General features: G+C 46.0%; 2 protein-coding genes across 4 annotated transcripts in view; both read left to right on the top strand.

Moving 5' to 3' along the window:
* Positions 1-3,052, top strand: part of dspa (desmoplakin a) — a 52,370-nt gene extending 49,318 nt beyond the window's left edge. For all 3 annotated transcript variants that reach the window (XM_062994595.1, XM_062994592.1, XM_062994593.1), the window contains one exon: positions 131-3,052. In XM_062994595.1, the coding sequence (XP_062850665.1) occupies positions 131-2,614 (2,484 nt within the window). In that variant the 3' untranslated portion in view covers positions 2,615-3,052. The remainder of the gene's footprint in view (positions 1-130) is intronic.
* A 2,232-nt stretch (positions 3,053-5,284) lies between these two features.
* The window catches only part of ipp (intracisternal A particle-promoted polypeptide), a 40,607-nt gene continuing 30,968 nt past the window's right edge, over positions 5,285-14,923 (top strand). The window contains exons 1-4 of the mRNA XM_062993485.1: positions 5,285-5,372; positions 10,821-11,259; positions 13,597-13,808; positions 13,999-14,218. Coding sequence (XP_062849555.1) covers positions 10,932-11,259; positions 13,597-13,808; positions 13,999-14,218 — 760 coding nt within the window. The 5' untranslated portion in view covers positions 5,285-5,372; positions 10,821-10,931. The remainder of the gene's footprint in view (positions 5,373-10,820; positions 11,260-13,596; positions 13,809-13,998; positions 14,219-14,923) is intronic.

Genomic DNA, 14,923 nt, shown 5'->3' with positions numbered 1-14,923 from the left:
CTGTGGCTTCGCTACTCGCTTTTATTTCACTGCTTTGCTACGCTTAATGCTAAATGCTACATGCTTCTTGATTCTTGATTCCATGACTGTTGATCGATTGAGTAATTATTTCTCTCTTGTTTCTTTTCAGTCAACTCTGATCATCCAAGAGTCTCAAACTCACTATAAGGAGGTCCTTCACGAGAGGGACAACCTCCTAGCCAAGCTCAAGATGCTGGAGATGAACAAGGACAAGCAGCAGCGCTCTGAGGAGGAGCTGAACCGCATCAAGCTGTCCCTGGATTCGGAGCTGCGCCAGAAGCAGCGCCTCCAGGAGGAGATCGACAAGCTCCGCAAGGACTTCACCTACTGGAAGAGCCAGTATGAGTTGAAGGAGGGTCAGATGAGACAGTGGCAGTCTACCCAGGACCAGGCCGACAGGGATCGCGGGTCGCTGCAGAACGAAATCGCCAGGCTGGCCGCCGAGCTGAGGAGCGCGGAGGAACGCTACCGGATCCGCCTGCAGAACTCCGAGACGGAAATGGTGGAACTGAACCGCAGGAAGGAAACTCTGGAGAGAGAGCTGAAGAAGCTGCAGCTACGTCCCAGCGCCACGGTTAAACAGACCCAGACCGATCAGGAGGTGGTCGCAGTCGATTCGTCTCAGTTTTCCGTCCAGGGCATCCGGAATAAGGTTTCACTTGATGAGCTTCTTCAGTGCAACATGATTAATCAGACCGATGTGGACAAGGTCAAACAAGGTCAACTCTCCGTTAAAGATATCGAGACTAGACTCAAGCGGTATTTAACCGGATCCAACTGCATTGCTGGTGTTTATGATGAGGCCCATGATAGAGTCCTGCCGTTCTACCAGGCCATGAAAGAAGGTCTTCTCCGTCCGGGAACCACTCTGGAACTGCTTGAAGCCCAGGCTGCCTCTGGGTTCATGATCGATCCAGTGAATAACAACTACATGACAGTGGAGGATGCATGGAAGAGAACCCTGGTGGGTAAAGAATTTAAAGACAAGCTCCTGTCGGCCGAGAGAGCCGTGACTGGATATCGTGATCCCGGTACCGGCAAGCTCATCTCTCTCTTCCAAGCTATTGAGAAAGAGCTGATTGAAAAGGGTCACGGGATTAGACTTCTGGAGGCTCAGATAGCCAGTGGTGGCATCATCGATCCTAAGGAGAGCCATCGCATCGACGTGGAAATGGCCTACAAGAAAGGATACTTCAACCGTGATATGAATGATATTCTGACCTACGAAGGGGACGATACCAAGGGCTTTTTCGATCCCAACACTCACGAGAACCTGACCTACCTGGAGCTGCAGAAGAGATGTATCAAAGATCCCAATACAGGTCTCACCCTCCTGCCTATAAAAGATAAAACCCAGTCATCACAGCAATCCACCCAGAAGAACACCCTCCGCAAGAGAAGAGTCGTGATCGTTGACCCGGACACGGGCAAAGAGATGTCCGTCCGTGAGGCGTACCACAGAGAGCTGATCGACTACGACACCTTCCTCAATCTTTCTGAACAAGAGTGTGAGTGGGAGGAGATCACCATCACCGATCCCAGCGGCAAGACTCGACTAGTCATCGTTGACCGTAAAACCGGCACCCAGTTTGATGTCCAGGCCTCTCTGGACAAGGGAGTCATTTCTAAAAGCGCTTTAGACCAGTACCGCGCAGGAACCCTGAGCCTTACCCAGTTTGCTAATCTCATCACGAGTAAGGCCGACAGCTCCGAGCTTTCCATTTGCACCAGCGTCGCAGACGACGTCACCTCCTGCAGTAGCCCCACAGACGTCACGCCATCCTCTCCGACGGTCCGTAAGCGATTCGCCAGTGTCTCCATCACGCTCTCCCCTCCTGCTGACATCCTGGATGACCAGAGTCCAGTCGCAGCCATCTTTGACACGGAAACCTTGGAGAAGATCACAATAACCGAAGCTCAGCGGCGCGGCATCGTGGACACCATCACTGCTCAGCGCCTCCTGGAGGCCCAGGTCTGCACTGGTGGCGTCATTAACCCTGCCACTGGCAAGAGGCTCTCTCTGCAAGACGCCATACATCAGAGCGTCATCGAAGAGGACATGGCCACCAAACTGAAGCCGGCTCAGAAAGCCTTCGCTGGGTTCGAGGACATCAAGACCAGGAGGAAACTTTCGGCCGCGGAGGCCATAAAAGAGAAGTGGCTGCCGTACGAGGCTGGGCAGAGGTTCCTGGAGTTCCAGTACCTGACGGGAGGACTGATGGAACCCGGGAGTGGCAAGCGAGTCACTATCGAGGAAGCAATTCGAAGAGGATGGCTGGATGGCAAAGGGGCCCAGAAGCTGCAGGACACCAGGAACTACATCAAGAGCCTCACCTGCCCCAAGACCAAGCTGAAGATCTCGTATAAGGAGGCCATGGATAACTGCATGGTGGAGGAGAACAATGGAATGAAGATGCTCCAGGCCACTTCTATGTCCACCAAGGGTATCAGCAGCCCCTACAACGTGTCTTCGGGACCCAATTCCCGCACCGGATCTAGAGCTGGATCCAGGAGTGGATCCCGCCGAGGCAGCGTGGATTATTCCTCCACGGCCACCTACAGCTACACCAGCAGCAGCTTCAGTCCATACTAAACACCTTCATCTATAAAGGCTCATAATCATTCATTTATTCACTCGTTTATTCATTTTTACTTCGTTTCATATTCAGTCCGGTGTTCGGGGATATTATCTGAAATCATATTAATCATCATTTATTTCACTAATCAATAGTTTGGGGAGCTTGTGTTGATTATCAGCTTTAGTTGGAGTTTTATTTGCACGGTTTAGGTTCAGATCGGTTCTGACGCTCTGCTTTATTAATCAGTCTGTATTGAAATATCTTTTATAGTCGTTTGAAATGTTGTATACTTTTTTTAAAGATGTTAAAATCTAAGAAAGGAATTTTCTCTATAGATAAAGAGAGTAAATAATTAAAGGAGGGAATATTTTATATGTACCAGATATGTTTTGAAAAATGATAGAAACCAGTCGGCACCAACAAAAGAATATTAATAAAGTTTCTCCACTTCATTTTTTGTCTGTAGTTTGTTTATTTATTGTGCTAAATTATTTCCATTATTTTAGTTTTAATGCAGCGAATGTTTTGATTTTAAAATGATTTCCAGAACGTAAGAAATAAAAACTAAAACAGGAAACGTCATGTGGAAGAATCCTGTGAATAATGTAGGAACTTCTAATGCAGTGATGCTCTTGACACTCTTGAGGGGTCTTGCTTTGCAGTTCTACCAAAGCCAGGAACAGAGGCAAAAATAGGATTCAGGTTATAAGGGTATCACTGTTTTGAAAGGTTCCACCATTAGCAGTTGAACTAGTAACAGGTTTAGGGAATCAGGACTGGAGAAAAACAGAAGATCCACCTAAGGATCAATCAATGCAAGCGTAGATGTTCCAAACTTCAGGAGAGAACTGTCAGTTCAAAGACAATGTTTCTTAGCCTATGGTTGCAAAGAATTTAGGTATTTTATTATTATTGTTATATACATAATATGACAAGAACCTGACAGGAGGACTGATGGAAACCGGAAGTGGTAACTTCATTGTTGAGGAAGCAATTCGAAGAGGATGGCTGGACGGCAAAGGAGCCCAGAAGCTACAAGACACCAGCTGCAAGCCCTCGGGGCTCAATACCCTTGTTACCGTAATGCAACAATCCCCAACCTTTTTAGCACCACGGACCGGTTTCATATAAGATAAAATTTTACGGACCGGCAGGGGCGTGAGGATTAAATATAGAATAATTATACTGCTCACAAATTAGCTTTTTCCGCTGCAATGACACACTGCTTCCACCTAGTGGTGATATGAGATGATAAACACCCGTGTGTTGTAAATAAAAGCAGTGTTTCATTGCTGATGTAGCGATCTCTAATTATTTATTCTTTCTGTGTGGCCTGGGCCTGGTACTGGTACTGGCACGTGGTTGGGAACCACTGCCGTAATGAGCATATCCACATGGGCTCAGGAGGACTTTAATTATTATTGTCATTTAATGCAGGCCACACTGTACCTCAACAGTAACTTCATTCTGACACTGTTTAGCTCAGATTGCTCCCTTCAGAATGATTATTTATTTATTTATCAGGATTGTAACGTGATGTTTTACACTTTGATTCCATTCATGACAGGACAGGTAGTTCCTGCTTTCAGGTTTAATATCAAACACAGTCATGAACTACTTACACGCCTTTGTACTGTGGGAGGAAACCCACAGACATGGGGAGAACATGCAAACTCCACACAGAAAGGACCCGGACCGCCCCGTCTGGGGATCGAACGCAGGACCTTCTTGCTGTGAGGTGACAGTGCTACCCACCGAGCCGCCTGCTCCTTTTAGAATCAACTGTGTCCACAAATGATTTATCATCACTTCTGTTTGGAGCTGAGAACCCAGTGTAGGAGAAATCCTTTACCCTGGAGCACAGTGAAGGATACAAGTAAAAATACAGTTCATATAGAAAATACAAACAAAACCCCACAAAATACAGTTTTTAAAGCAAAACGTTATCAGCTCATCCTGTGTAAAAGGGTAAAAAAACCTCCTCATATTAATAACCCCTTCTCCTTTTGGGATTATTTTCTGTGGACTGAGAAGTTGAAAGTGGAAGGATTTTATTTCAGGGGGTTTTAATACATGTGGTGTAACGTGTCTGGGTGTCTGGGTGATGTTCCATAATAAATGGATTCATAGTTTTTATTCTCTAACTAATTTAGATATGAAGCTCAAGAACAGTTGGGTTATATCAGGGGACAATGATCCAAAGCACAAGAACAAGTTCATGTTTGATAGATAAAGAAATAAAGTGTTAAAATAAACCCAGTAATGCTGTGATAAGAACCTAAATAACCAGTTAAGCCAGTATGACTGAAGTAAAGCAGTCCAGTACAGAGGATTGGAGGTAATTCCTCCATATAAAAGACAAATATTGAGTTATCAGGGGTGTTTGTGATATAAATGTTAAAATTAATTAAAGCTTTATTTATAATCTGTGTGTTTACTTGTGTGTTTGCTTTATATTATATTACACAAATGAGGATCTGAAAGCATTTAGAGTAATAAATCAGCAGGGGCTGTAAATAACAATGATGTTTCAAAGACACTAATAATGAAATGATATGATTATAATGTATTTATATGTTGAATCTGTAAATAAAGTGAATATAATTATATAATTTACAAAAGTAAACTGCGATCTCCTGATCGGAGTTCGGCTAGTTCAGTCTGAACCGCAGTGCCGACAGGACGGAGAGATGATCTGCAGAGTAATCGATGTAAATAAGGAAGAGCGGTAGTCGGTGTGAATAAAATGAAAAATAAATATAAATAAAAAAGGTAAGATTTAATTATTCATGAATGACTGATATAGAGAGAATATAGAGTGTAATGCAGAGGTATATGAGGTGTAGAAGGTGTAGAAGTGAGAATAATAACAGGACAGATGATGCAGGAATGTGATCATGTTTATGTCTGTATACACCGATCAGTCATAACATTAAAACCACCTCCTTGTTTCTACACTCACTGTCCATGTTATCAGCTCCACTTACCATATAGAAGCACTTTGTAGTTCTACAATTACTGACTGTAGTCCATCTGTTTCTCTACATGCTTTGTTACCCCCTTTCACCCTGTTCTTCAATGGTCAGGACCCCCACAGAGCAGGTATTATTTAGGTGGTGGATGATTCTGCAGTGACACTGACATGGTGGTGGTGTGTTAGTGTGTGTTGTGCTGGTATGAGTGGATCAGACACAGCAGCGCTGCTGGAGTTTTTAAACACCGTGTCCACTCACTGTCCACTCTATTAGACACGCCTACCTAGTCGGTCCACCTTGTAGATGTAAAGTCAGAGACGATCGCTCATCTATTGCTGCTGTTCGAGTCGCTCATCTTCTAGACCTTCATCGGTGGTCACAGGACGCTGCCCACGGGGCGCTGTCGGCTGGATGTTTTTGATTGGTGGACGATTCTCAGTCCAGCAGTGACGGTGAGGTGTTTAAAAATCCACTCACTCATACCAGCACAACACACACTAACACACCAGCACCATGTCAGTGTCACTGCAGTGCTGAGAATCATCCACCACCTAAATAATACCTGCTCTGCGGGGGTCCTGACCATTGAAGAACAGGGTGAAAGGAGGTAACAAAGCATGTAGAGAAACAGATGGACTACAGTCAGTAATTGTAGAACTACAAAGTGCTTCTATATGGTAAGTGGAGCTGATAACATGGACAGTGAGTGTAGAAACAAGGAGGTGGTTTTAATGTAACCCATGGAGGGCTGGACCTCAAGTTCCTTTTTTTTTTTTTTTTTGCATTTTAATTTAAAAGACTGCAGAAGTTCAAACCACCTAAAATGATCCTTTCAAGGGACTCAAACTTTATAACAATAACGATATAACAATAATTAAAACAAAATAGAAATCTTAATTAGCTCTATCCTTTTAACAATTGGGTCGTTCCTGGGACCTTAAAACTTTTGGAAAACGTTTTATTATAAAAAGGACGTGTTCTACTTCTCCAAACTAATATTGGTGAAGCTAAATCACACATGCACCTCATACACACTGTGACGTCCAGCCTGTTACGTATTGGGCTGTAACAGCGTGGACATTCTGACATGAAATTAGCCATTAGCTAACGAGTGAGCAAAACCATGCTAGCATAAAAGTGGATTCAGACACAGAATTCTCTGCTTTTTAGTGTGATTATTTTTAAAATGACCAAATCGTTTTGCTTTTTCTCATACATCCCATAACAGGGTGGACATGTTATGGTCGACCATATGACATTATAACATTAAAATGAGGAGTTTAATGAGCCGCTCATCTTCCACAGTTGTTTTCCCTCCAGGAAATGATGTCAGGATGTAAAACAGCTCTTCATTTTAAGAGACAGTAGTAAGAGATGACAGGGTGGACGAGTGAAAAACCCTGATCATCAGCAATAACGTCCAGGGTTTAGAGGGACTTCATCTAAACCTTTAAACAGTACTGAGAGACTGAGATATTATCATGATTAAAGCTCATATATCATCACTAAATCAGAATGTACAGCACTGGGGATCATGGGAAAACCTCTAGTATCTAACAGATATAAACAGTATGTATACAGTAGTTTTATTTTAGGGGGGGGGGGGGGTGTAAAACATCGTGTTTAGTATTAGAAAGTGTTCAATATTTCAGTAAGATGATTAAACATTGTATTGTTGAATGAGCCGAATATCTCACAAACAAACTCACTTTAAATAATGTGCAGCAGAAGCTCCTTATATTAGGAACAGTGTACAAGCACAAACAGTTGTGTACAGCTTTCACATGACCATCACATGTCCCCGGTCAGCCAATCCTGACTCGTCCCGGAGTTTTCATTCGGTTCAGATGTGTTCAGTTCCATGAATCGTATTTTTTTATTTTCTTTATGCATTTTCTCACCTTCTGATTCCCCGATTGCATCACGCTTCCTCTCCACCGATGCCGATCCCCGCTCTGATCGAGGAGGACGAAGCTAACCCACGCCCCCTCCGACACGTGGGCAGCGGCCGTATGCATCTCATCACCTACACTGTGACGAGTGCAGTGCAGCTCAGCGTTGTGTACGGAGAGACACACCCTGACAGCACTCTATTCTCATCTCTGTGCAGGCGCCATCAATCAGCCAACAGAGGTCGTAATTGCACCGGTCATCAGAGAGAGAGACCCCATCCGGCTTAGTCCCGCCCATATCTGAACAACAGGCCAATCGTTGTTCATGTGGCCGCTCAGCCTTAGACGGCAGGTAGAGCCGAGATTAGATACGATGTATTCGAGATCCAGCTCTGGTTCCAGCGTGTGTTTTTACCACTGCACCACCTGAGCGGCCTCATGAATCTTATTTAAACTCTTCTGTTTGTGTCTCGTTGTGAAGTATCGCTGATCGGGTTTGCGGTTGTAGTTTGTGGTGTTTGGGGTTGGTGTTTAGTTGTAGTTTGTAGGGTTTGGGGTTTAGTTGTAGTTTGTGGTGTTTGGGGTGGTGTTTAGTTGTAGTTTGTAGGGTTTGGGGTTTAGTTGTAGTTTGGGGTGTTTGGGGTGGTGTTTAGTTGTAGTTTGTAGGGTTTGGGGTTTAGTTGTAGTTTGGGGTTGGTGTTTGCGGTTGTAGTTTGTGGTGTTTGGGGTTGGTGTTTAGTTGTAGTTTGGGGTGTTTGGGGTTGGTGTTTAGTTGTAGTTTGTAGGGTTTGGTGTTTGGTTGTAGTTTGTGGTGTTTGGGGTTGGTGTTTGGTTGTAGTTTGTGGTGTTTGGGGTTGGTGTTTGGTTGTAGTTTGTGGTGTTTGGGGTTGGTGTTTAGTTGTAGTTTGTGGTGTTTGGGGTTGGTGTTTGGTTGTAGTTTGGGGTGTTTGGGGTTGGTGCTTAGTTGTAGTTTGTGGTGTTTGGGGTTGGTATTTGGTTGTAGTTTGTGGTGTTTGGGGTTGGGGTTTAGTTGTAGTTTGTAGTGTTTGGGGTTGGTGTTTAGTTGTAGTTTGTGGTGTTTGGGGTTGGTGTTTAGTTGTAGTTTGTGGTGTTTGGGGTTGGTGTTTGGTTGTAGTTTGTGGTGTTTGGGGTTGGTGTTTGGTTGTAGTTTGTAGGGTTTGGGTTTGGTGTTTGGTTGTAGTTTGTAGTGTTTGGGGTGGTGTTTAGTTGTAGTTTGTAGGGTTTGGTGTTTGGTTGTAGTTTGGGGTTGGTTTTTGGTTGTAGTTTGTAGTGTTTAGGGTTGGTGTTTGGTTGTAGTTTGTGGTGTTTAGGGTTGGTGGTTGGTTGTAGTTTGTAGGGTTTGGTTGTAGTTTGGGGTTGGTGTTTGGTTGTAGTTTGTAATGTTTGGGGTGGTGTTTAGTTGTAGTTTGTAGGGTTTGGTGTTTGGTTGTAGTTTGGGGTTGGTGTTTGGTTGTAGTTTGTAGGGTTTAGGGTTGGTGTTTGTTTGTAGTTTGTAGTGTTTGGTTGTAGTTTGTAGTGTTTGGGGTTGGTGTTTGGTTGTAGTTTGTGGTGTTTAGGATTGGTGTTTTTGTTGTATTTTGTAGTGTTTGGGGTGGTGATTAGTTGTAGTTTGTAGGGTTTGGGGTTTGGTTGTAGTTTGGAGTGTTTGGTTGTAGTTTGTAGTGTTTGGGGTTGGTGTTTGGTTGTAGTTTGTGGTGTTTGGGATTGGTGTTTTTGTTGTATTTTGTAGTGTTTGGGGTGGTGATTAGTTGTAGTTTGTAGGGTTTGGGGTTTGGTTGTAGTTTGGAGTTGGTGTTTTTGTTGTATTTTGTAGTGTTTGGGGTTGGTGATTAGTTGTAGTTTGTAGGGTTTGGGGTTTGGTTGTAGTTTGGGGTTGGTGTTTGGTTGTAGTTTGTAGTGTTTGGGGTGGTGATTAGTTGTAGTTTGGGGTTGGTGTTTGGTTGTAGTTTGGTTTGGGGTTGGTGTTTGGTTGTAGTTTGTAGTGTTTGGGGTGGTGATTAGTTGTAGTTTGTGGTGTTTGAGGTTGGTTGTAGTTTGTAGTGTTTGGGGTGGTGTTTGGTTGTAGTTTGTGTAGATGGTGTTTGGGGTTGGGGTTTAGTTGTAGTTTGTAGTGTTTGGGGTTGGTGTTTGGTTGTAGTTTGTGGTGTTTGGGGTTGGTGTTTAGTTGTAGTTTGTGGTGTTTGGGGTTGGTGTTTGGTTGTAGTTTGTGGTGTTTGGGGTTGGTGTTTGGTTGTAGTTTGTAGGGTTTGGGTTTGGTGTTTGGTTGTAGTTTGTAGTGTTTGGGGTGGTGTTTAGTTGTAGTTTGTAGGGTTTGGTGTTTGGTTGTAGTTTGGGGTTGGTTTTTGGTTGTAGTTTGTAGTGTTTAGGGTTGGTGTTTGGTTGTAGTTTGTGGTGTTTAGGGTTGGTGGTTGGTTGTAGTTTGTAGGGTTTGGTTGTAGTTTGGGGTTGGTGTTTGGTTGTAGTTTGTAATGTTTGGGGTGGTGTTTAGTTGTAGTTTGTAGGGTTTGGTGTTTGGTTGTAGTTTGGGGTTGGTGTTTGGTTGTAGTTTGTAGGGTTTGGGATTGGTGTTTTTGTTGTATTTTGTAGTGTTTGGGGTGGTGATTAGTTGTAGTTTGTAGGGTTTGGGGTTTGGTTGTAGTTTGGAGTTGGTGTTTTTGTTGTATTTTGTAGTGTTTGGGGTTGGTGATTAGTTGTAGTTTGTAGGGTTTGGGGTTTGGTTGTAGTTTGGGGTTGGTGTTTGGTTGTAGTTTGTAGTGTTTGGGGTGGTGATTAGTTGTAGTTTGGGGTTGGTGTTTGGTTGTAGTTTGGGTTTGGTGTTTGGTTGTAGTTTGGGGTTGGTGTTTGGTTGTAGTTTGTAGTGTTTGGGGTGGTGATTAGTTGTAGTTTGTGGTGTTTGAGGTTGGTTGTAGTTTGTAGTGTTTGGGGTGGTGTTTGGTTGTAGTTTGTGGTGTTTGGGGTTGGTGTTTGGTTGTAGTTTGGGTTTGGTGTTTGGTTGTAGTTTGTGGTGTTTGGGGTTGGTGTTTGGTTGTAGTTTGTGGTGTTTGGGGTGGTGATTAGTTGTAGTTTGTAGAGTTTGGGGTTGGTGTTTGGTTGTAGTTTGTGGTGTTTGGTTGTAGAAGGTGTTGGACTGCAGATTTACTCTACAGTGTTATAAGAGAAATAAGGTTCAGGGTTTTGCTCAGGGGTCCAACAGTGCAAAGTTGGCAGTACTGGGGTTTGAGCCAGTGACCTTCTGATGTATAGTCCACTAAGCATTGAGATTATGATTAGCGGCTCCTGGGTGGGACAGTGGTTCCTTATTCCTTCTCTTTATTGTCTCTCCGGACCTTCAGGATGATGATGGTGGTGAAGGTGGAAGCTGGAGAAGATAAACAGCATCTGAACTTCATGATGATTGGATGGAATGCTCCTGAAGGAACCTGGTGAGACCTGGTGAGGTCAGCATGTCTTCCAGCAGCCCATCACACTCAGATAATGCGTTGGTGCTTCCCTCTCGAGCTCAGGAGGAGGACTCTCGGTGTTCCTCAGAGCGCCACGCCCAGCTGCTGCTGGCTCAGATGAATAAGATGCGTCTGCGCTCGAACCTGTGTGATGTCAGGCTGAGGGTGGGTGGGCGTGTCTTTCAGGTGCACCGCCTGGTGCTGGCGGCCAGCGGGCCATACTTCTCAGCGCTCTTTAACTCGGGGATGAGTGAAGCTCGAGAGGACGAGGTTCAGATCAGTGGCGTGGAGGTCGAGGTGTTCCAGACCCTGCTGGAGTTCATATACACAGGTACACGCCCAAAACCACACCCTACTACCCACAAAACCACACCCTACCACCCCCAAAACCACACCCTACTACCTCACACACCCCCAAAACCACACCCTACCACATCACACACACGCCCAAAATCACACCCTACTACCCCCAAAACCACACCCTACTACCTCACACACACGCCCAAAACCACACCCTACTACCCCCAAAACCACACCCTACTACCTCACACACATGCCCAAAACCACACCCTACTACCCCCAAAACCACACCCTACCACATCACACACACGCCCAAAACCACACCCTACCACCACCACTGCCAAACCCACCCAACAATCCAACAGGCATGGAGGCCGAGGTGTTCCAGACCCTGCTGGAGTTCATATACACAGGTACACGCCCAAAACCACACCCTACTACCCCCAAAACCACACCCTACTACTTCACACACACCCCCAAAACCACACCCTACCACATCACACACACGCCCAAAACCACACCCTACCACCACCACTGCCAAACCCACCCAACAATCCAACAGGCATGGAGGCCGAGGTGTTCCAGACCCTGCTGGAGTTCATATACACAGGTACACGCCCAAAACCACACCCTACTACCCCCAAAACCACACCCTACTACCCCCAAAACCACACCCTACTACCTCACACACACGCCCAAAACCACACCCTACTACCCCCAAAACCACACCCTACTACCTCACACACATGCCCAAAACCACACCCTACTACCCCCAAAACCACACCCTACCACATCACACACACGCCCAAAACCACACCCTACCACCACCACTGCCAAACCCACCCAACAATCCAACAGGCATGGAGGCCGAGGTGTTCCAGACCCTGCTGGAGTTCATATACACAGGTACACGCCCAAAACCACACCCTACTACCCCCAAAACCACACCCTACTACCCCCAAAACCACACCCTACTACCTCACACACACGCCCAAAACCACACCCTACTACCCCCAAAACCACACCCTACTACCCCCAAAACCACACCCTACTACCTCACACACACGCCCAAAACCACACCCTACTACCCCCAAAACCACACCCTACTACCTCACACACATGCCCAAAACCACACCCTACTACCCCCAAAACCACACCCTACCACATCACACACACGCCCAAAACCACACCCTACCACCACCACTGCCAAACCCACCCAACAATCCAACAGGCATGGAGGCCGAGGTGTTCCAGACCCTGCTGGAGTTCATATACACAGGTACACGCCCAAAACCACACCCTACCACCCCCAAAACCACACCCATATACACAGGTACACACCCTACAAGACTACAGCCTATCTGTGTGTTGTGTGTGTGTTGTGTGAAGGTTGTATAAAGGTTGTGTGTGTGTTGTGTGAAGGTTGTGTGGAGGTTACAGTGGAGAACGTTCAGGACCTGATGATGATGGTTGTGTGAAGGTTGTATAAAGGTTGTGTGTGTGTTGTGTGAAGGTTGTGTGGAGGTTACAGTGGAGAACGTTCAGGACCTGATGATGATGGTTGTGTGGAGGTTGTATAAAGGTTGTGTGTGTGTTGTGTGAAGGTTGCGTGGACGTTACGGTGGAGAACGTTCAGGACCTGATGATGATGGTTGTGTGAAGGTTGTATAAGGGTTGTGTGTGTGTTGTGTGAAGGTTGCGTGGACGTTACGGTGGAGAACGTTCAGGACCTGATGATGATGGTTGTGTGGAGGTTGTATAAAGGTTGTATAAAGGTTGTATAAAGGTTGTGTGTGTGTGTGTTGTGTGAAGGTTGTATAAAGGTTGTGTGTGTGTTGTGTGAAGGCTGCGTGGACGTTACGGTGGAGAACGTTCAGGACCTGATGATGATGGTTGTGTGAAGGTTGTATAAAGGTTGTGTGTGTGTTGTGTGTGTGTTGTGTGAAGGTTGCGTGGACGTTACGGTGGAGAACGTTCAGGACCTGATGATGATGGTTGTGTGGAGGTTGTATAAAGGTTGTGTGTGTGTTGTGTGTGTGTTGTGTGAAGGTTGCGTGGACGTTACGGTGGAGAACGTTCAGGACCTGATGATGATGGTTGTGTGAAGGTTGTATAAAGGTTGTGTGTGTGTTGTGTGAAGGTTGCGTGGACGTTACGGTGGAGAACGTTCAGGACCTGATGATGATGGTTGTGTGAAGGTTGTATAAAGGTTGTGTGTGTGTTGTGTGAAGGTTGCGTGGACGTTACGGTGGAGAACGTTCAGGACCTGATGATGATGGTTGTGTGGAGGTTGTATAAAGGTTGTATAAAGGTTGTGTGAGTGTGTTGTGTGAAGGTTGTATAAAGGTTGTGTGTGTGTTGTGTTAAGGCTGCGTGGACGTTACGGTGGAGAACGTTCAGGACCTGATGATGGCGGCTGACATGCTCCAGCTGGCTGAACTGGTGAGGATCTGTGGAGATTTTCTCAGGAGCCACATGGATCCCAGTAACTGTGTGGGAATTTACCAGTTCCTGGAGCAGATGGGACAGAGCGACCTGATGGAGTTCGTTCAGAATTACATCCACGCCCACTTCCTACAGGTGAGCACACCTTCCTGTCACCAGGACCCTCCATGGTGAGCCCATCATCACCTCCTGATCTTCTGATCTTTAAACTGGTGGTGATTGAGAGGTTGATCATGTGAGGATTGTGTGGCACTGTTGCAGCTTCCTCAGACGTGAGCTCTGTTGTGTGTGTGTGTGTGTGTGTGTGTGTGTGTGTGTGTTACAGGTGTGTGAGACGGACGAGTTCTCCAGCCTGCTGAAGGATCAGTTGGTGCGAATCCTCCGCAGTGAGGAACTGAGGATCGAGGACGAGTTCCAGGTCTTCACCGCAGCCATGAGCTGGTTACTGCAGGACGTCTCTCACAGGAAGAAACACGTGGTGGAGGCTCTGGAACCAGTTCGGTTCCCCCTGCTCTCCCCCCAGAGACTGCACGCCTACATCGAGAGTGAGTGTTAAATTCACTCGACTCTCAGTTCAGGAAGTCAAGGTTCAGGGGTTCCAGAGTTGTAGGGTTCCAGGGTTCTAGGGTTCTAGGGTTCAGGGGTTTTAGTGTTCCAGTGTTCAGAGGTTCCAGAGATCAGGGGTTCCAGTGTTGTAGTGTTTCAGGGTTCCGGGTTCCAGTGTTAAAGTGTTCCAGGGTTCCAGTGCTCTAGTGTTCCAGGGTTCAGGGGTTCCATTGTTGTAGTGTTTCAGGGTTCAAAGGTTCCAGTGCTGTAGTGTTTCAGGGGTTCCAGTGTTCCAGTGTTGAAGTGTTCCAGGGTTCCAGTGCTCTAGTGTTCTAGGGTTCAGGGGTTCCAGGGTTCAGGGGTTCCAGTGTTGTAGTGTTCCAGGGTTCCAGTGCTCTAGTGTTCCAGGGTTCAGGGGTTCCAGTGTTGTAGTGTTCCAGGGTTCCAGTGCTCTAGTGTTCCAGGGTTCAGAGGTTCCAGTGTTGTAGTGTTCCAGGGTTCCAGTGCTCTAGTGTTCCAGGGTTCAGGGGTTCCAGTGTTGTAGTGTTTCAGGGGTTCCAGAGTTCAGGGGTTCCAGTGTTGAAGTGTTCCAGGGTTCTGGGTTCCAGTGTTAAAGTGTTCCAGGGTTCCGGGTTCCAGTGTTAAAGTGTTCCAGGGTTCCAGTGCTCTAGTGTTCCAGGGTTCAGGGGTTCCATTGTTGTAGT

This window comes from Trichomycterus rosablanca, chromosome 4 (genome assembly GCF_030014385.1).
Source record: "Trichomycterus rosablanca isolate fTriRos1 chromosome 4, fTriRos1.hap1, whole genome shotgun sequence".
Lineage (NCBI taxonomy): Eukaryota > Metazoa > Chordata > Actinopteri > Siluriformes > Trichomycteridae > Trichomycterus > Trichomycterus rosablanca.
The sequence above is the reverse complement of the archived record's forward strand: the minus strand, read 5'-3'. Positions and strand labels throughout refer to the sequence as shown.